Genomic DNA, 20,719 nt, shown 5'->3' on the forward strand with positions numbered 1-20,719 from the left:
TGCCCTGCTGTCCCTGCCTGGCTGGGATGGGGATGAGCCCATCCTGCCGCCCTGCTGTCCCTGCATGGTGAGGCTGGCTAGCTGGCAGGACTAGGCGGGGTGGTGCATCGAAACGGCTGTGTGGAGGAACAGGCAAACATCAGAGAGGCCAAAAACAGGTCCACAGAGCGCAGGAAACTTGTGGGACCAGAGAAGGAGCAGGGGAAACTGAGCTGCTAAGTCGGGATCCGCACTGAGCAGGAAAAGTGCGTGCTGCACTGGATCTCGTGGCTCCAGACGTACGTGGTGCAAAGAGCATCTGTACAAGTGATGTGAAAGACACCAGAACACTCTTTTTCTCACTTCAGTGTGCAGCAGCAAGACTGTGGTGACAGGGCACTTGGATGTTTCTGAGAACTTTACTTCTTAATTTCCTGGTGATAAGGGCCAAACCTCCTTATATGTATGTATGAGGCCACACAGTGAGCCTTTATTTGCCATCATAGGTCCACCGTCTTTTAAATAAACTACAGACACAGCTGACAGCAATTCTGGGATCCACAGTGATGCTTCAGACAGGCTTATCCAGGTCTTCTAGGAGAAGGGACATTTTATGCCTGCATACATGAATCCCAGGGACAAATGCCAACAATGTCTTGCATTTGAAGTGAAGATCTTCCTTTTTGTGTGGGAACTGCATAAAGGCTATTCAGGGCCACTCCTGGGAATAAATGCCTTTAGTACTCATCCAGTGGTTCGTGCTCAGTCTCCCGGATCACTTCTAATCCTCCCACCTACCCATTTTGGACTGTCCCTCACCCCTCTCTGAATTTATAATACTATAATAGAATAAAACATTGTGCAAAATATCGATTATACATGAATTTTTTTAAGCTGATGATTTCTGGAGAGTGTCAGATCTTGAGCAAAAGATTACTTAGATGGTAGTAAGAAGTTGTCTTTCCCGAATAGATTTCCAAGAGCAGATGTTCTTCTAATATTTTTCTTCAGTAGCTGCACTCTCCACTCTCTTGTTGTGAAGAAGCTTATTGTAGTTAATACAGGTCTTCGTGTATTTACCACTGCTAAGACTGGAAGAGGCTTTTCTGTTCATTTATCTGGCTTCTTGTATAAAACAGATTGATTGCATCATGCCAGAAAACATGCTTGGACTGCTTTGCAGCAGTAGTTATGTCACTGAAATTACTGGAACAAGGTGCTGAAAGTTAGATCCTAAATCTAGGATCATTATAGATGATGGAAATCATCAGCAAGACTGAAAGGCACCATCTGCAGGAACAACTGATGGGATGCTGACATCTGCTCTAGCCTCAGTCGTTGTTGTGAACCACAGATTGCCAGACTGCTTGGTCTGTGGGGGTTACATTCCTTCAGACCAGAATTAAAGTGGGTATCTTTTGTGAGGTTTGGCTGTTGACACATGCTTACAGGTGGAAAAAAAGAAAATGACTCTGAGAGAGAACACCTGGGGCTAATGCTTTAACGGCACGAGGCTGTATAAGGGAAGGTTTAGGTTATATATTTGGAAAAAAAAGCTCTCCCAGAGGGTGGTTGGGTGTTGGAACCACCTTTCTGGGGAAGTGACCATGGCATTGAGCCTGCCTCAGGCACATGGTGTGATTCTTGGGGTGGTTCTGTGCAGGTCCAGGAGTTGCACTCAATGTTCCTTGTGGGTCCCTTCCAACTCAGGATATTCTATTATTCTACGTGGGATTACAGACATCACAAGGGAGCCATTTCTCTTCAAATAACCACCTGAGGACTATTCTGCACGACTCGTGGTTTGAAAGCTTCCATTTACATTTCTTTAGAGAAGGATAAAACCATTTGTGGAGGCAACTGTTTAAATGTTGGTATTGCGTGTCACTATTTCGGGGATATTTCCATTGCACACAGGCAAATCAGTGCTATCAGTTTCCACCTAACAGGCTCTGAGTCAGCATCCCTGCCAAAACCTTGGCCAGAGCTCTATTTTGAGCTCATGATATTCATATTTGCACCACTTCATTCAAGCTGGAGTTTTTCCTTTCCTGGCCCTGCATAAGGCAGAAGTGAAGAGGAAGGAGTATGTGTCCTTCATCAGCCAAATGGCTGAAACTGTCTGTGGAAGCCAGCAGTTCCTTGGCATGTCATAGTGCAGGGGCAACTCCCCTTGCCAGGACTGACTTTACTTCTTCCCCACTCCAGCCACTGCCTGCAATTCCCCCTGTCCTGCAAAAAGCTACAGTGAAGGGGAATGTACCATTGTGAAACCCTCAGCTACCAGCCAGGGCAACCCAACCAGGGCTCAGCTGTTAGTCTTGCAGGCTGGGGTGCAAACCCAGGAGAGCTCCCAAGAGTAAGGTTACCCTTACCAAAAGCTTCCAATCCATATATGTCCTGTCTGGCATTCCAATGAGGATCACATTTGCTCTTCTCCTCACACACTGTGCCTCACCAAAGGCCTGTCCTTGTGAGAAATTTAGAAGTATGAATTTACAACATTCCTGTCACTTTTCATGGTGAAGGTCCTGGGTTGTCATGGTGAGTGCAAGGTGTCTAACTCTGGTGCAAATGCCATTTATTATGACCTAAGCTTCATACCAGAGGAGATGCTGCAAACTATCAGAACGTGCTAAGTGTATTTGTAGCCTTCCTTTCCTAGTAGATCAGATAACAATCTTTTTTTCTTTCTCTCTCTTTTTTTTTTTTTTTTAAATAAGCCTCAGGCATGAATGTTTATTGGCTCATCACTAAGTTGAAGAATTAAGAGTTGGGAAAAACTGCATGTTGTCTCTTGAGATGTTGCCTTCAGATGTGTGGGAGTCTGTCACTTTTACGTGGAAATGTAAGTATGATAACTTACATTCCCTGTGAGGAAACTGTGTAGTGTATTACAAAGAACAGAAGAGTAAAAGAGAGAGAGAGCAAGCCACAGAAGCAACTGCATATGACTACAATGCTTTGTGGCTTTTGCAGTGGAAACAATACCACAGAGCTCGCAGTGCCTGCAAAGTACCAGCCCACTGCCAAGGCTGTTCTTGGTCCTCTGCTCTCCTGTGTGTCAGAAGGTGGAGGTCTCTAGCAAAGCAGTGGGGTAAACAGGGGTCAAGCATCCTCAGCTGACAGGTCTAACTGAAGGCAGGTCCAGCACCACTGCACTGGGAGACATCTACTTTTGTACCAGTGCCCTGGTTTTGCAGCTGGCGCTTGTTTAGCCCAGTGGTGTTACTTCCTGTGTGAGGGGTGGGAGAGAGGGTGTCTGCAGCGAGCAGAAGAGTGTGAGAGCACAGTTATCTACAGGCCTGGCAGGAGCAGAAGAGTGTGAGAGCACAGTTATCCACAGGGCTGGCAGACCTCGCCTCATCCTGCCCAGCACAGCCTGGGGCAGTGTCTGGGCTGTGGCCACACACAGCTTCAGGCCACAGCTCTCTCCACACCTGTCCCTCTGCCTTGGGGGGATCACCAGCTGCTGTGGGAGGCTGCTCTGCCAGTGGTCTCTGCTGTAGATGCCTTTTCAGGATGTGCATCCTGTGCCACGTTACTGAAAGTCCACACTGGCTTCCAGAGCTCCTTTGTGGCAGTGGCCCAAAGCTGCTGTGCTTTCCAGAGACACCTGCAGACACCTTCTTCTTAATGCCTTCCCTTGGGGGGAAACAGAGACATCAGTGCATGGACTTACAGTGTTTCCTTCCCAGTAACATCCAGAAAATCCCTTCCTTCTTCTAAAATTGGAATCAAAGCCCAGTCAGGACTGCAGCATGGCACTGTCTTGCTCCTCAAGGGAGGGAGGGTAAAGCTGGCAGGATATTGCCATTTCCCCACTTCTTATCTGGAGGGGAGACTGAGGTTTGAGACATGGGCTGCTTTCTCCTTGTCCAGCTGGGTCTGATGGTGCAGGAGGTTTCTGATGCTGGTTAGAAAAGGGGCTGCTTGGTGGGATGGACTGTGCACACGCCAGGACCTCCCAGGGAATCCTTGCTGCAGATGAGAGGTGTGCCCCTGTGCAGGTCCTGCTGTGCTTTTGTCACACAGAATCTCTAAGCAGGTTGATTTTGTGCATATGCACCCAAGTCCTCAGAAATATCAAGGCCCGGCATCACTTCTGTGACTTCACTGCTCATAGTAAGCTCATTTTTGAACAGACCTTCAGGACTGGTTTCTTGCTCCAGACCTGTTGCTCTGACAGAAACAAGGATGTTTGGTGTGCTGTAACTGGTCTGCTGGAGCACAGGGGCTTTCAGTCTGACTCATTTCAGCTGTCATTTTACAAGAGCATGAGTGGGCCTGACAAACTGACTCGCTGGAAGTCATGGCCTTCATTGTTAATACAGGGAATCCTTTTACACCTTGTTCTGCTGCCATGGAGCTTTACCTCACTTTTCACACACACACGTATCTTTCCATTTGTGTTTGATTTGTACCAGTCCCAGTTTCTGCCTGCTCCTCCGCAGCAGGCAGCTTCCTGTGAGCGAGATGGCACTGAGCAGGCTGTGTGTGCTCAGAGCAGAAGGACAGACCCTGCCCCAGCATGTTCACAATACGAGCATGTGACAAACAGACAACGCACGGGGGGGGGGGAAGCCGGTGGTGGCTTTGAGGGATGTTTCCCTGAGGAAGAAAGGAGCTGAGCAAAGTGTGGGCAGCGGTTTCCGCATGCTGGGGGCCTCCCTCCACTCTGCTTGATGGACACAGCAAAAAAAAAAAAAAAGAAAACAAAAAAAAAGGCAGGAGAGATTGGTGTTGCTGCCCAAAGTCATTTAAGCACTTGGGCTGGAAGCAGATGTGTCCAAGAGATTGACACAACCTTCTTGGCTGGGGAGATACCTGGGCACGGCAGCCCCTGCCCTCAGCTTGCTTTTTGCCGCAGAGGATGGAGGTCAGGCACAGAAATGTCATCTCATTCCTGCTGTTTCCTCTCTCCTTTTGTGTGTACCTCTGTTGTGCGTTCTTTGTGAGGAAATAATAACAGAAAGAAGGAAGAAAAGCTTGGTTTGGAGGCAGCAATACTGTGACTTTAGTGCACTTTACCTTAGATAAATTTTTCTCCTTTTTTTGCAAAAAGAGGTGTTTTTTACCTCATTAGTAGCGGTTAAAAAATGATGAAGCTGGAGAAGAGGAGGTGTCTCACAAGACCTTCCTTTAACTTCAAGGAAGAAGAATGGCATGAATGAACAAGAAAGATTTATCAAATATTGTACATCTCCAGTGCCACAGCTGTTCCTCTGTCTTCTTTCTTGGTCTACACCTGTGACAAAAAGCTGGAAGATTTCAGTGGCCACTGTAGCCAGAGGAATTGTGCTGAGGAGGGTAAGATTAGAAATCCTCACCACTCCATCTGTTTCATATTGGAATCAGGAATAAAGATTTTATTATCTTCTCATGTGTTTTTGCACCTAGCTCCCCTGCCTCCTCACAGCTTCTTTCCTCGTGCTCCTTCCCACACCAGCCAGCTTCAGGGATGGTTTATGGCTACATCCAAGGCTGTGTTCTCATCCCCTTCCATGCTCATCCGTCTCTCACAGCTTGCCCAGATGCTGGCCCTGACTGCAGGATGCCTTTGTGGCACTGGCAAGCCCCTCATGGATCAGGTGTTGATGTGAAGCTGATTCCTGATGGTTTCCAAGAGAAGTGTGTCTCCTTTGCAAATGTTGTCCAACAGCCAGCAGGCACCTGGTCCTCATGCGGGGCCCTGGGCTTGCTGTCCCCTTGCTGCTAAGACTACAGGGGAGAAGAAGGATTCCCATCACTACCTGACCCAAAAACTGCAACCATCTCTTGAGGATGGTGGCACATGGATGCTGGAGCTGAACTCTTTGGGTGAGCACTGAAGAGGACAAGGGCCCAGCTGACCCTCCAGCTGGGTGGGCAAACCTCAGGGGCGTTCCTGCCTTGAATGCACATTTTCTTTGTTGCTACACATTGTCCCCATCCTGACAAAACCCTCCTCTGAGAGGTATTTCTGCCCCTTTTTTTTTTTTGTGTGTGTGTGTGTCTGTGCTAGAAACAAGAAGTGCCGGGGTGAGAGCTGGAGGAGGGGAGGAGGGCACAAGGGCTGTACTGACACGTCCCATGACTGCTCACAGCAGACAACCCTTTCACCTGCCAGGAGCTGTCATTAGACAAGGAGACAGTGGATTTTTTTTTTTTTTGACCCTGAAAATGAACTTTGAGAGGATTTTCCTAGTCAAGTGCTTGCTGCTTTTATTTTCCAGTGTAAAATGTGAGTTTTTCTTACCCTTTTTTTCTCTTCTGGGCTAACGTTAAAATTGCATTTTAAGCCATTTACAACTTGGTGGGCTGTTACTGATAAGAAACTAGTTCCACTTTTCCAATGAATGAAGACATCTGAGTTATTGCTGTTATTATTTGATTTAATTTTCAGCCGGGGGGAGGGCAGGACCTGAGTTTCATATTCCAGTTATAATAATAAGCTGTAAAGAGTTTTGGTTTTAAGTTAATGAGCCTTAATTTGACACATGTATAATGAGAAATGTCAGCATGCAGTTTTCTTTCTGCCCTCAAGGTAGCTTGTACTACATTAGAGATCCTCTGTTCGCTGTGCATTATCGCATGTAATTTCCTTTTCTTATCGAAGATGCGCAAATCTTTTGAAAGCGTAATTTATATTCTTCCATAAATATTAACAGAGTGATATATTTCAGTGTCTTCGGTGGAGCTGAGGTCTAAAATGTGAAAACAGCAAGCAAATACATATATCTTTTATATTTTGTACTTTATTGTTCTCATTATTTTTTAAAATATTAATCTAAAAACTTAATTAGGGTGTTAACTCATAGATTAGAGAAGGTTATAAGAGATGGAGACAACACAAGCATGCATAACTTTTTTTTTCTCTGTTTCATTCCAATGCAGATTGTATGTATGGCTGTTTAATGCTTTGCTTTTCCTTCAGAACAAAATTAATAGATAAATAAGGATTATTTTTTTTTTTTTAATGTACATGATCTATGAAGGGTTCCCCAGCAGAAATGATGACTATTCCCTTGAATGGAAAACTTTTTTCAAAGACTTCCTTCCTTCTCTATAGCTACTATGGGAACTTCTAACTCTTTCCTGTGATCGTGAGTGAGCTCTGGGCTCTCAGTTCAGATCTTTCTGCCCCTTGGAGCACATTTCAGTTGGCATTTTTTAACAGAAATATTTCATTATCTGAACAGATTTTTAGTATATGTGTGGGATACTCAGCTTTTTACTAGCCAAACTACAGAGATCAGATAGTTGTGTCTCGGTGGTCTGTTCACAGAGGTGGCATTGAATTATCTTTGAAAACCCAGATTACTTTTTTCCTTTACTTTCAGAGAGAAAATATAAGTAGTTTCTGTTATGCAAAGAAATCCTGTTACTAGCTCTAAATAGCTGTTCATGAGTGAGCAGAAACAAATGTCAGAATTCAAATATTTGGGTATAATCTGTAGTGTCAGCTGTGTGGGTCATAGCTGTTTCCAAGGCTGTTTAGTTGATAGCTTGATTTCAGGATATTTCATTAGATATGTCAAATACTTTGTAAGAAAGGCAATGCTGAAAGAACAGCCTCTCTTTAGACTGAATTTAGGTGAATGTGCCCAGAAGCACTACAGCATTAATGTTCTTGTTGCAGAGGCACAGCATTTTAGTTCTTTGATTATATCTAATATTGTTAGTTTAATGAAATAGCCTCTGGATTTCAGTTTCCCCTCTGTGGGGCAGTTTGTCATTATCCCAGATACCAGGAATAAAGCACTGTAATAAAAAAATATGCGAAAGCATAGTTTTTCTCTCTGTGGGGAAAAAGTGCTTAAAATATATAAAATTAGAGCAGAATCAGCTCTTCCTGCTGATTGGCTTCATCCCGTAAGTTGAGGAGGAATGACCATGAGAAAATGAGAAATGAAATAATCCGTGGCCCTGAGCGCACGGTCGGTTGCCGGTGAGCTTATCCCACCTGACACTTGCACGCAGGTTTCTACCTCCTCCTGCAGATTTTCCACCTGCCTCAGGGGTGGGGACAGTACTTGAAATGACCTCCCAACAAATTTTGCACTCTGTGGGGTGGGTCCTGCAAGGGCCGTGTGTGAAGCAGCCTGGAGGGGAGCGGGCAGGGCACCTGGGCACGGCCTGAAGGGCCTGTCGTCCCCTCTGGTGTAGACTTTTAGCATCCTTGGCTTTCCTGAATACCCCCTTTGGCAGCCCCAAGTGCTGCCCAGTCCTTTGGGAAGCTCCTACTCTGAACTGCTCTCTCTGCAAAGGAGACCAGCAAAGAGAAAGGGGGTTTTTTGCCTTTGCTTATCTTGTAATGTTTCCAGCACCCCGTCAGTTCACAGAATGTGAGTGGCTGCTTGTTTCTGCCTGCCTTACTTGCCCCACCAGGGTCGAGTGCCAGGAAAATCAAGTGGATATATTCCAGTGGGGCAGGGTGCCTGGGATGGTTGAGGAGGGGGCACTGCAGTGGGTCTGCCTCCCATTCAGTACCTTACACTCACTCACTGCTTGACACAGCCACTATTGTTATAATTATTGTTACCACTGTTGTTGCTGAACAGATCCTATGTCCAGGGACACTGCTGCTCTGTGTTCTTGCTGCCTGCAGTAATGTTTGCAGTGGTGGGTGCTCTGGGTACCAGCGTGTGCCAAGTGCAAAACACACCAAAGCGACCTTATTTTCAGGAAGGGTTAAGTTTGGGTTGAAGACGTAGGCAGCCATGAATCTTGGCATCCAGAGTCACTCCAAGTAAGTCAGCCAGGGTATAAAAAGTCACCTTTTGGAAGCTGGACTCCTAGCTTTCTTGCCTCTCAGAATTAAACTGGATGCTGACACTTATCTAGTGAACAACCAAGAGGTGCTTTGGAGCAGGGGAAGAAGATGGCAACGGTAATGCAGAGATGCTCAGGTAACCTGAGGAGGAGCAAAGGACAACCTTTTGGGTGACTGCTGTGGCTGCTGAGCATGGCAGCGAGGGCTGCTGGAGACCACTGATGGGCTGGTTGTGCTTCCCTTAACAGGCTCTGTCGTCAACCGGCTTTACAAGGCAGTGAATGAGACGGTTCTTCTCAACATCTCTGCTTCTGGGAGCATATACCATGCCGTATGGCAGAGAGAGGGACAGAGGCTGGTTCAGCTCAAAGATAATGATGTTAAGTACTTTGTGAACAAGGACCAGTGCAGGTGTAAGATACTCCAAAATGGGACTCTGCAAATACGTCAGGTGGTGAAAGGGGACAGTGGAAATTACACAGTGACTGTTCATGAGCGGGATGGAAAATGGAAGGCAGAAGAAAAGACAAGCTTCTTTGTTCAGGGTGAGTTTTTGCTCTTCCCATACCATTCCCAGCATAGCTGAATAAGATTTGGTCCTTTTTTTTTTTATCTCCTGCAGCCTTTCCTACTCATTGCCCCCCATTTCTGATTTGGGGGCAGGGGGACTTCTGTAACACATACCTTCTTCCTCCCACCACTGACAGCAGTCTGCCTCTCTTCTCCCTTCTCCTGCTCTTACAGACAGCCTGAGACCCCTGCCTTCTTTCTGGCTCCCCTGCTTGTCAGCCACCAGATTTCTGCAAGTGCCCAAGAAAGCAGCTGTGAGCAGATTTGTGTTGAGAGCAGGGTGGGTGTGGTCAGCCCTACTGCAGCACCACCGGTGGTGCTGGGACCCTGGGCTGGGGTAGCACCCTGCGAGGGGGGCTGGGCTCCCAGCAGCATCCTGCTTCCAGAAACCTCACGTAGGCTGCTGGGTTCCCACAAGAGGTTTCTGGAAGCAGGATGCTGTTCAAAGCACAGTTAAGCACACACCTGGGGATTTCAGCTGCATGGGCTCAAGGCATGAAGGCAGCCTTTGCTGAATCTTGTCCTTAGGGATCAGAGCAGTAGCAGCCCAAAGTTTTTCAGATGAGCAGGGAAGATGGGGAATGGTTATTCTGCTCCTTTATGGCTGCTGCCACCTCTCCAGGCCTCTAAGCTGTAGGGCAGCATGTATTTTTTCCCCAAAAAGAAGATAGTTTTGCTCTGTCCTTCTTCAGCCAGCATGCACACCTTTGCCAACCTCTCAAGTTCCTGGGCACCAACTGGCACTACAGAAATGATGCCCTGATGAGGCAGCTTTGAGAACTATTATTGCAAACAGATTCAGAAAGTCATCAGGGCCTGATGCTGTTTGCTCATGTTTTAGGCCACTGAACTGTCATTGGGGTGTCCTTGTTTCAGGTTAAGGTTAATGTTCCAACCTAGCTGTGTGCTGCATCATTTCCTCCACTATGCAGCAGTGCTGTGCAGAGAGGTTGCCTTACCTCTGACACACATTTTTGGAAGTAAAGTCCTGTAGTAACTCTTGGGCGCTGGAGTAATTTGGCAGCGAGGTTACCCCCTTGTTACTAGGGCTGGGCAAAGAGCTGTTAAAAAAAACCAAAACGCAGTTTCAATGATATCCTGACACAACTCCATCATCAGCACCTGGACTCTAGTGTTTCACGCTGGGATGTTCCCCTGAATAACTGGTTACAGTTTGCAGAAGAGGCGTGGACTTAACAGTGAAAGTGTGGCTGCAGATGTCATGTGTGAACCCAAACTGCATGTGCCATGAACAGCCCTCACTGGCTTTAAAATTTATGATCTCCATAACTTACACTGCCTGTAACTAGAGGTGACCCTGGCAGGTTTTTATTTACTTGGTCTAACAGGTGGACTCTGAGATTAGCTCAGTTGATGAGAGCACAGTGCTAACAATGCCAAGGTTGTGGGTGTGATCCCTGTAGGGGCAATTCACTTATGAGTTGGACTTGATGATCCTTGTGGGTCCCTTCCGACTCAGAATATTCTGTGAAATATCTTTTTTTCCATTTGCTGTCCCTGCCAGTTGCCCCTAGTTGAGGAAAACCCCACAGGCTTTTCTGGCTCTTTCAATGCCACCAGTGATAGAGAAACTGGAACTAAAACGTAACTGGTTGTTTGCAGGGCGTAAGAAAAGACAGAAATCAGTTTTCTCTGTCACAACCTCACTGAGAGCTGAGGTGTCTGTTTTGTGTTTTCCATTCTGGTTTGATGGGCTTTCATGCTGTGGCTGTTGAGCTGGCTGAGTGCTGTTGGTAGTACACAGAGCATCATAAGCAGTTGTTTTTCCTGCTTTAGAGAGAATCTGTCCCGATGGGCACAGGCAGAGCAGGGCCAACTTCATTTTCACCAAGACACGGGGGCTGGAGTTGGAGGGGGCTGTGGCTCTGAGCCTCTGCCATCCACTGCCTCCCTGGAATCCCAGCTTCCTCCCTTCACCTGCCTGGCTGGCTGTGAGCCAGGCTGAGACTGAAAGCAGCCCAGCCACAGTGGTGCAGCTCTGCTTTGCTGGGCCAAATATGTAGGCTACTGCACTGCACTTTCTTTGTTATGGCCTTGTGACTTCTGCAGTAGAGGCCTAATTTGCTCTTCATTCTTCTGTTAGCAGGTTCATTCTCCTGTTAGCAGGTTCATTCTCATTATCTGGTTATTTGAGGTTAATTCTCTGCTCTGCTTAATAATGGAGGTTTTCGAAAGGAGAAACCATCTCAGATGTGCCTGTCCCTTCTCTTCTCTTTCAGAGCCCGTCCCTCAGCCAATCCTTAGCACTGAATGCATGAATAAAACTGTATCTGTCAAGTGTGAAGTGGACCTCAAGGCTAAAGGTGAAGAATTTACTATAGAACTGACTCAACCTAATGGCAGAAAAATCCAAAAGAGTGCAGCCATGTTGGAATTGCAGACACGGCATTCTGGGACATTCAGATGTGCTGTTAAGAACCAAGTCAGTGAAAAAATGGTTGAAAAAGAAATTAAGTGCTCAGGTAAGAGCTTTCTTTTGTCAGAATCTGCTAGGGTGGACCCACACAGCCTGATGCAGTTGCACATACATGTAGGACTGGTCCAGGTGCCAGGAGCACTGATGGTCCTGGGTACTCGGTACTGGGAGCCTAATGTTGGCACAGTTACTGGGAGCTGATGCTGCTGTGGTAGCCGGGATGTGAATGAGGTCTGGGGGTTGCAGGAAGAGTGGGACAGGTTTTTCCTGGAGTCAAGAGCCTTGTGGGTGGTAATGAGGTCTCCAGGGTGCACTGCAGTGCTTCTCCCACTCGAGGTGAAGTCTCCTGAGGGAAACTTCAGCCTCCCAGATAGATCAGGCTGTCTCAGGGTGAATGAATCAGAGAGAGATCCTTGGTTATCCCATCATTTTCTCCCTCCCCTCCATCACTGCTGACTCTTCTGCCAAAAGCTGCCAGAAGTACCTTAACAGACTTTTTGGTGTCAGCTTCCTTGATAGACTTGAGTGGTGTCGACCACCACTAGTGGTAGACTGATGAAGTAAAGAAGAAAGCAGGGAAGTGGGCCTGAAAGTGTGTTAATGACATACAGCAGTCTGCAAAAGGCAGAAAGCACTTTCCTCTTAATTTTTATCCTCCTTTGTTCCTTTAAAACTAATGGTGCTTCCCAAAGGTTGACTTCAGTCAAGTGGTCCAAAGCCAAAGAGTTGTCTTCAGTAATACAGTATAAAACTACACAAACTACCACAACACAAATTAACAGTTTACTTTTGGAAAATATGGCCTGGGATCTTCTCATGTGTATGCAGAGCCACAACATTGATTTCAGAGGATTTGCTTTTGATTTACATCCTCGTAATGGAGAAATCACCTGTGTGTTTCCTCCTCTGTGTAATCATGTCTATGAAGGTGGTGGTTGCCTGCCACATGTGGATGTGGAAGGGTGCTCTCACAAGGGGAAAAATAAGCTGCTGGAACTCTCCAGCTTGGCCTAGAAATCAGGAGAGAAGTTATGGAGAATTTAGCTAAGCTGTGGGTTTGCATGGCTCAGATGAGCATGGCTCAAGTGTACCATGGTTTCTCTCACTCAGGTGAAGTGTGATCTTTCTATGGTTTTTCTTACTCAGTTGAAGTATCATCTTTCTAAATCACAGGTGCAGCAAAAGGGCTGAAGGAATTGCATTTTAAATGGTCAGGGTCATGCTGAAAAATTATTAAATAGGCAAAAGAAGTCATTGTGTGATTCATTTTCTCCCCCCAGTAAAAGTTCTGAAAGTTAAGGCAGAAACAAAGGACAGATTATACTGGTATGACACTGGATGTGGTGTTCTCTTCAAAGTTCAGAATTCCAGTGCATAACTGGGGAAAAGTCCTTGAATTTGCTGGGCTTGGGTTCATCCCACCCAATCTCAAGGGCTTTGCTTGAAGCATTCCCTGGCTCCAGATTCCTGCTGGAGCTAGTGGAGCAGGGGGTGGGGGGCAGGCTTGAGAGAGCTGGCTCAGTATTTCCAATATCCATCTATTTCTGCCACAGTGAATTGAGGGAAAGTCCAAATCTGGAGGTCAGCCCATGGTGTGAGGAGGGAGGGAACGAGCCCTAAGGTATACAGGTTTTACAGCTGAGGCTGACTGAAGGGCACAGAGCTGAGGGACAGGGTGGTCTCTGCTCCCCGGTGCCGCCCTTGCCTCCTGAGAGACCCTCCTGATGCCTAATATAGCTGAACAAGGTGGGTTTTTTGCTGCTGCATGAGCTGCCTGACCTGATGGACTGCACTGGGAAGGGGCAAGAGGAATGAGTGTGTGCTGCTGGATTAGGGCTGTTTACAGCAGGGCAAACTATCCCAAACACCTTGTCTTGACGAGGAAATGCTGGCAGAAGCTGGCTATGCCAGGGCACAAGCCAGGCAAGAACAGGCCCACCTGTACTGCTGGTATAGGCAGACATTAACCATCAGCTAGATAACACAGATTTCACCTCTTCTCACCCTTGAAAAATGCTCTTCTTTCACAGGGTGGGAGTTGGGTGGGAGAGGGTTTTTTTTCTCACATTATTAACAGGGAAATGAAAGGTTTGCCATACCAATTTTTAAGGTACAAATATGGCATTTCTCAGACACCAAAAAACCTCTAAACCCAGTTAGCACTACCCTCCCTCCTCAAACTAAAAAACCCTCGAACCTTTCTGTGTGGTGGCAGGAGTTTTCCAGATCCATAGTGGATTAAAAATCCCTCACCTTTCAGTCGAACCTCTTTCCAACCCTGCTATCCTCTTTGAATACTTGGCCCTGCAATAGAAACCAATCACCCTGAATTTTGACTTCTAGCAAGCAAGGCATGCTTCAGGTGGGTTTCAGCTCAGCTAACTTTTCATACAAGTGTATGAAAAGTGTATGAAAATATGTGAATCTGCCTGGGCTCCTCTTACAGTCGGCTGGGAGAAACAGGTACAGAAAGGGCAAAATACACCGCAGTGTCTTTTGCAGCTAAAACAGGTGAGAAGAACCACATCCCTGAGGGTACTCATCTTTTTTTTTTCCACTGGGGCAGCCCAGGCTGATGGTGTGATCTTTATAGTGCAGACATCTCAGCTTTGTGTCCTTGCTCTTTGCCCTCCATGTGCACGCCCACTGAATGATGAGGGTGGTACCAGTGGTGGTGTCCCCTTTGGAGCTTTGTCCCCTAAGAAGCCAAGGAAGGTGCACTTCTGCTGGGTTCAGCTCCATGGCACCTGTGCTCCAGTGTTATCACTGAATGCCAGGAGGACAGCCCGAGCAGGAGGTGGTGAAGGAAGGCCAGCATCCAGCAAACCTTCTGTGGTGAAGGAGCGAGAAGACTCATATAAATTTTTGCATACAGGCAAACCAAACTCTCGTTTTGAGACTGTGATGTATTTGGTTATGTTCTTTTCCTTTTTACTGTTTTTTTTTTTTTAATTTGTGTACAGCCAAAAATTGAAGAGGAAGTACCAAAATACTGTGAAGCGAGCTAGTCTCAGTGTTTCCAGCTCAGTAGAAAGTACTTAAAAAGTTTATTTTTGTTAGATGTTGAGTACTGCCTGGATGCTCATTGTCCGTAAATGGGTCCATTGCTAGCAAGAACCAGGCATTTGTGGTAATTTAAATAAGATGAGCTGGCACACATGAATGCTCTGGTTTCAATTTTCTGCAGAACTCGAATCCATTATGGAGCAATCAAAATTCTCCAGAAAAGGCATGCTCTGCCTTTACAGTCAATGGAAGAAAATACAGAATTCTAAGTAGATGTTGTGCGAGTTATTTCCTTCCATCTAACCTCCTCTTTCATCCTCTTAACTAGGCAAGCTGGACCTTTATCTCATCTTAAGCATAGCGGGCGGTGCACTCGTTTTTGTCATCTTTGTGATTTGGCTTATTTGTTGTATCAGGAGGAGGAAAGCAAAAAGGCGTGAAGGTGATGGTAAGTGTTTAAGGGGCTTTATGTTGCTACCCAGACACCTAAAATCCTAGAGCTTCCCGCTGAACTTTCCCGTGGTCAGGAGTGTGCTCTCTGCCTTGTCATGAGCAATAACCTGATTTTAGCATATGGTGAGTCTGAGCAGATCAGCTGGCGTTGGCAGTCTCACTTTCTGATAAATGCCTTGAACAAAGGACTTCTTGTTCTCAAGCCCTTTTGTTTACTTGTGGGGGAAGAATTGCTCCTCTAAAACTTGGCCAAGGTCACCAGTCAGGAGCATCCATGGGGCTAAAATATACACTTAGATAGCCTGTCAGCAGGTTTTTTTTTCATTAAATTTATGTGGTATAAAATTTGGATGCTTAACAACATTAGTAACATGCAGAAATAGTCTAGATAATGAGGAGGGGCAAGAAGGGCTCAGCTTTTCTATGTGTTTCCTCAGGTATCTCACAGCACTTTTTCCCCTCTGCAAACAACGTCCTTGGAGGCCTGTCAACACTGGAGGTCCAACTTGGGGCACTTTTTAAGTGTTGAAGTTTTCAGAGTGTGCAGAGGTCTCATCTGTTGTCCAAAATTCATGCCTCTTTCAGACCACAGGAAATACTCTGGCAGAGTCCTCTCTGAGAGTGGGCTCTCAGACTTGACAGAGGTTGCTTTGAATTACACACGGCCTGGGCATTCCTGCTGGTTTGGGTGGGCAGAGGACACTGGGCTCCTGCTCAAGAAGAATTGTCTAGCCTACCTGGAGGCTAAAGCAGGAGGGAGGTTGCCCTGGCAGAGGCTGTTTAAAGGCTTTTTTTCTGAGTTCTTCCCTCACGCACTGTGTGAGGCTTCCTGTGTGGTCTCAAAAAAAAAGCTAGTCTCTGTGTCAGTCAGTTCTTGAGTTACAAAATGGGAGTAGAAGCTGCTCTGTATACCACAGCAGCCTTTGTCAAGATAAAGAGGGCGATTCCTGAAGGAAACCTCAGCTGTACCTCAAAGATGCCAGTGGTCAGGCTGACAACAAGGGTGAGCATGATCAGTCCCATGGCTGAGGTGAGAGCAGCCTCACCACACCTGAGCACAGGTAACTTTCCATGGCTCTCCTGCTTTTCCTAAAGCTATGACTGTAAAGAACAGGAAAGTGCTTTCCTATTTTCTGGGAGAGCTCACAGCAGTGCGAGCATGGGATGTTGTCTCAGAAGGTTTGCTATACCTTGTGAGTGCAATGCTGGGGTGAGCTCAACCATCTGAGTGTTATTTTACATTATAGCTTTTCCCATTTGAGTGGTATAGATTATTCCTTCAACTGTGCAGTGACACCATATCCTCAATTCTTGGGTCTGGACTCAGCAAGAATTAAGAAAACAAGTCTGGGAAAATGAGAACTAATGTAAGAGGGTGACCAGCCTCTTTGAAACAGTTTGGTGTGTGCTTAAGGCCAACTCAGCCTCCCAAGAGGTAAATCCCTCAATCCCTAAATTAAGCTGAGTGACATTTCAGAATGATGAGTCCATGATCAGAAGTCAGCTGGCATGAATTTACTTCTTCTGTATGTGAGAAAATTGATGATAAAAGGGATCCCTGGCTTCCAGGTGTCTGGAAATCCCAGCACGGACAATGGCAGGGCAGAGTGCTTTGATGCTGCCTCCTGGTGTTACATCTCACTTTCCCTTCAGTAGCCTCCAAAAGAAGACAGAGCAGATAAAAAAAAGTTTCCACGTTTCCCCAGGTTGTGCAGGCAGAGGTGATTTTTCTTGTTCACTGGGATAGCAGGAACACCTTTGAGAGCGGCAGGTTAAGATGGACACTTGGCCTTTTTCCTGCTTGGGGCCAAGGACGTTTCCCTGGCTGTTTGACTTCTTAGCGTGTGCCTGAGCGCGGGGTCCTTCTGTCGTTGCAGATGAGCAGCGGATGATGCAGACCCTGCCGGCGGAGTGCGACAGGGCGGTGCGGGAGCTGCCCCCGACACCCTACGCTCCCACCCCGAAGCAGGTGCGGGTGCAGCAGCGGCCGCTGCCGCAGCCCCAAGGGCAGCAGCAGCCGCAGCCCCCGCGGCCCCGGCCCCGCACTCAGCCCCGGACTCCGAACCACCCGAAAGAAAGACCTTAAACGTGCATCCCGGGAGGAGGGATGGTCGCCTCTCTGCTCCGCCGTTCACCGGGGAAAAGAAGTTTCCAAAAGTCGGGAGCGCCTCCCGCCCAGCCTTGCGTAATGCTCAGCTATGAAACAACAGCTTTTGTTGCAGAAAATTAGTGAGAGAGAGAGAGAGAGCATCAAATGGAGATGAAGAGACCCGGTGGAGGAGATTCAAGGTGATGGGCATTCATCCCTGTGGCCATTTTTCTTCATGTGTCTCCATGTTAGGGTATGGAGCATTGAGCCTTGAAGCCTGTGTCTTTCTGTGGTTCACTTGTTTTTACCACTCTTTGTTATCTTCGTGCTTTTTGGATGGTTGATACCAAGAAGAAGCGAAAGCTCTTCTTGATAAAAACGGACCCATGGATCTTATGGGGTTTTGTCATGTATATTCCTCCTGCCACTCATTAGGACAGCTCTCTGGCTTCAGCATCAAATACAAATATATGGCCTCCTGGACCAAAAAATAGTTGTCTGTACTTAAATGCTTGCCTGAAGTTGAAAGAATCAGTGTCATCTAATGCAGAGAAGAAAACACTGAAAGGACATATGAGAGCCTTGAAGCACCTGCGTGGGAAAAACACAAGCTTTTCCCTTTCTCCACTGTGTTTAGAACAAGAAACCATGGGCTTAAAGTGCAGCAAGGGAGAGTTAGGTCAGGATATTTTTTTTCTAGATGAAACACTGAAATAGTGTTTCCTCTGGGAGAGGGTCTCCAGCACTGGGGGTTTCAAAGGGTGGATGAGACAACTGCCTGTGAGGCATCCTCGTCCTGCTGAGGGCCAGGAGAACATGCTACAGTGCCCTTCCAATGACTGTTTCAGCTCAGTTTTCTGTGACTTGTTGGCAAATAAAACAAACTTTTATTCTCAGCATGCCTGTTTAGCTATCCAGACAATTTTTTTTTTCTCCTAGAAGAGTTCTGGTACCTGTTGGCTCATGAAACAAGCATTATGAACTGCCAAGCAGTCTGATCACTGGTGGCATTGTCTGAATTCTCATGGCTTTCTGGCACAGGTCCTCCTGCTCAGGGTGAAGAGACCGTGTTTCTTGATTTTGCTGAGAAACACCTCACATACAACAAGGTGATGACAGAGAGCTGCTGAGAGACCTCCCTCTCAAAAGGGAGAAGTTGAACTGTGGTAGCTGTACCTGCATCACCCTCTGTGTGCTGGACACTGCTCACTCCTCTGGTCCTTGGGGATGTTCACAAACCTCCTCTACAGCTGAGGGGCCAAGAGAGGACAGGCCTTTTTCAGAGCAATGACTGAATGGATACACTGGCCCATCTGGTGTAAGAGGCAGTGCAGGTGAAGGAGGAGAGAGCTGTGAGAGACACAGAGTATGAGACATCCAGCTAGTTTGTTGGTGTTAGGCAGAAGAACACATAATACCTCTTGCAGGTTTGACTATCCTACACATTCCAGTGGAAATAAACCAGCCATCCTTTGTTTCTGCTCAGAAATCTGACTGGTATACCCTTCTGGTATAAGGGAAGGGAAGTAACTTGTCAGGAGAAGGAGGTCTCTGCCTCTTCCAGAACTCAGTCACTTCTCTTGAACTCTGACACTGGGCACAGCCCTGGGAGTGTTACTTGCTCTTGCCTTAGCTTCCTGCAGCTTGTTTTAGGGCTTTCACTCATTAAAGTTGCACCTGGTAAACATTTCATGGTTTATTTTGTAACACACCCTACGCTATGTCCCTGCAGTGAATGAATAAAGAAGAGACTGGGTGGAGAGGATCTTAGTCCACACCTGTGCTGGTTGGTGCTTTAGTATTTGTCATCTCACTTTGACACAAAGGAGGCAACAAAACCGTTTTGGTCCCTGGGCCACAGAATCCTGGTTGCAGGAGGTTTCACATCATCCCTGGGAGGTACTGGCTGCCACCTGAGTGTGGGGCCCTCCTCTGCCTGGGGCTGGTGGGGTGACACCAGCACAGCTCCTTGTGGGAGAGCACCAGTGTGTGTGTCTGAGGTGATGTCAGGGTGACTCTGGCCCAGCACAAAGCTGTGTTTGATCTTCCAGCAAGGAACTGCAGCACAAAGCTAAGTCATGCTCAGAGTGGGAATGGGAGGCAAGAAGCTTTTCCACTGTAAGTCACAAACTGGGTCTAAACCTGCCTTCAAGACTGTGCTTGAGACAACCCCATGAACTGTGGAAACCTCTGTTGTCTCAGCTTAAGACATGGGAGGGCTGAGCATACCCAAGAGCTGCCCTTGGCTCACCTCCCTGGGGAGCAGGGCTGCCAGTGGGCACCCTGAGTACAGGGCAGGACAGAGGCCACAGCAGTGGGCATGAGTGAAGTGTGGAGGTGTGTGTCTTAATGCTGCCCTCCACCCCGTTGCTGAACCAGCCTCAGCCAACTCACTGAGTTATGGGACTTTTTTTCAGCTGAATGTTTCCATCTTACATGCCAAGAGGCTCGAAGCTAAACAAAGAAGAGCTGAATTTAGCCCTGTTGGGTGGACTTACACCAAAACACAGTCCTTGTCAGGCAAGAAAGTACTACGAGCACAGAGTATGCCTGTGCAATGGAAAACTCACCAGGGCAATACTTATTCTTGATGGATGCTTTTTTCTTTGATAGCCACCACTGTTTTTGTGATGCCTCATATTTGTTCCTGACATGCTGCAGCGGGTGATACTTGTACAGTGTGAATTGGTGCATCCTTGATAAGTCAGCAATTTTTCTGAAATGTGTGTCACGGAGCATTCAAATCTGAGGTTTTATGCTGTAGAGGATGTTTCAGTTCTGGAAAATCAGCTGACATTGGGACCTAAGAAATAACAGGAAGTGCTTGGCTCTGGTGGTGCTTGCTGTAGCATTTCTTGGTTCTTCTTTCGTAGATGAATCCACCAGTGAGTCACAGGAGGTGGGGAGTTTTTTCCCATTCTCTTAAGGGCAATGAGATGAGATGACTGACATCCTTATCCATGTGCTGCCTCATCCTCCCTGTTCAGAGAGATGCAGTTCATGCTGCCTGGGTATTAGCAGGGGGCAGTTTTGCTTGGTGGTGTGCTGCAGAGCCAGGTGCTGAAGGAATGGGAGGGAAGTGCAGACCTGTGACCAAAGCAGGTCTGTAGTTGTGCTGTGGTCCTGCAGTGCTCGCCAGATGGGCAGGCTGAGCAGGCACACACAAAAAAAATGGTTGGTTCTGTAGAAGATACAAATCTTCTACCCCAGTGTTAGTCCACGTGGTATCAGCAGCACTTGCTGCCCAAACTTGGCCTTTCTAGTAAAGCAGATAAGACCTGCTTGTGTGTCAGCTGGGCATTAGCCTGTCCAGGCTAAACTAAAATAAAACTCTGAGCCTGTCAAAGGTCAAGAAGGAAACCATAGCTAGTACAAATGTCTTTTTGGGGATGTTTGCCGAAATGATGCTATGGGGAAAAGACACTGACTT

The 20,719-nt window shown here is 47.0% G+C and overlaps 1 protein-coding gene across 1 annotated transcript; it reads left to right on the forward strand.

Moving 5' to 3' along the window:
• The first annotated feature begins 6,079 nt into the window (after window positions 1-6,079).
• On the forward strand, window positions 6,080-19,042 carry CD2 (CD2 molecule). The gene is made up of 5 exons (XM_027663566.1): window positions 6,080-6,202; window positions 8,983-9,279; window positions 11,545-11,787; window positions 15,076-15,195; window positions 17,078-19,042. Exons 1-5 carry the CDS (start codon window positions 6,142-6,144, stop codon window positions 17,284-17,286), a joined length of 930 nt encoding a protein of 309 aa, XP_027519367.1. The 5' UTR covers window positions 6,080-6,141; the 3' UTR covers window positions 17,287-19,042.
• The last annotated feature ends 1,677 nt before the right edge of the window (window positions 19,043-20,719 follow it).

Source organism: Corapipo altera, unplaced genomic scaffold (genome assembly GCF_003945725.1).
Source record: "Corapipo altera isolate COAL_440 unplaced genomic scaffold, ASM394572v1 165, whole genome shotgun sequence".
Lineage (NCBI taxonomy): Eukaryota > Metazoa > Chordata > Aves > Passeriformes > Pipridae > Corapipo > Corapipo altera.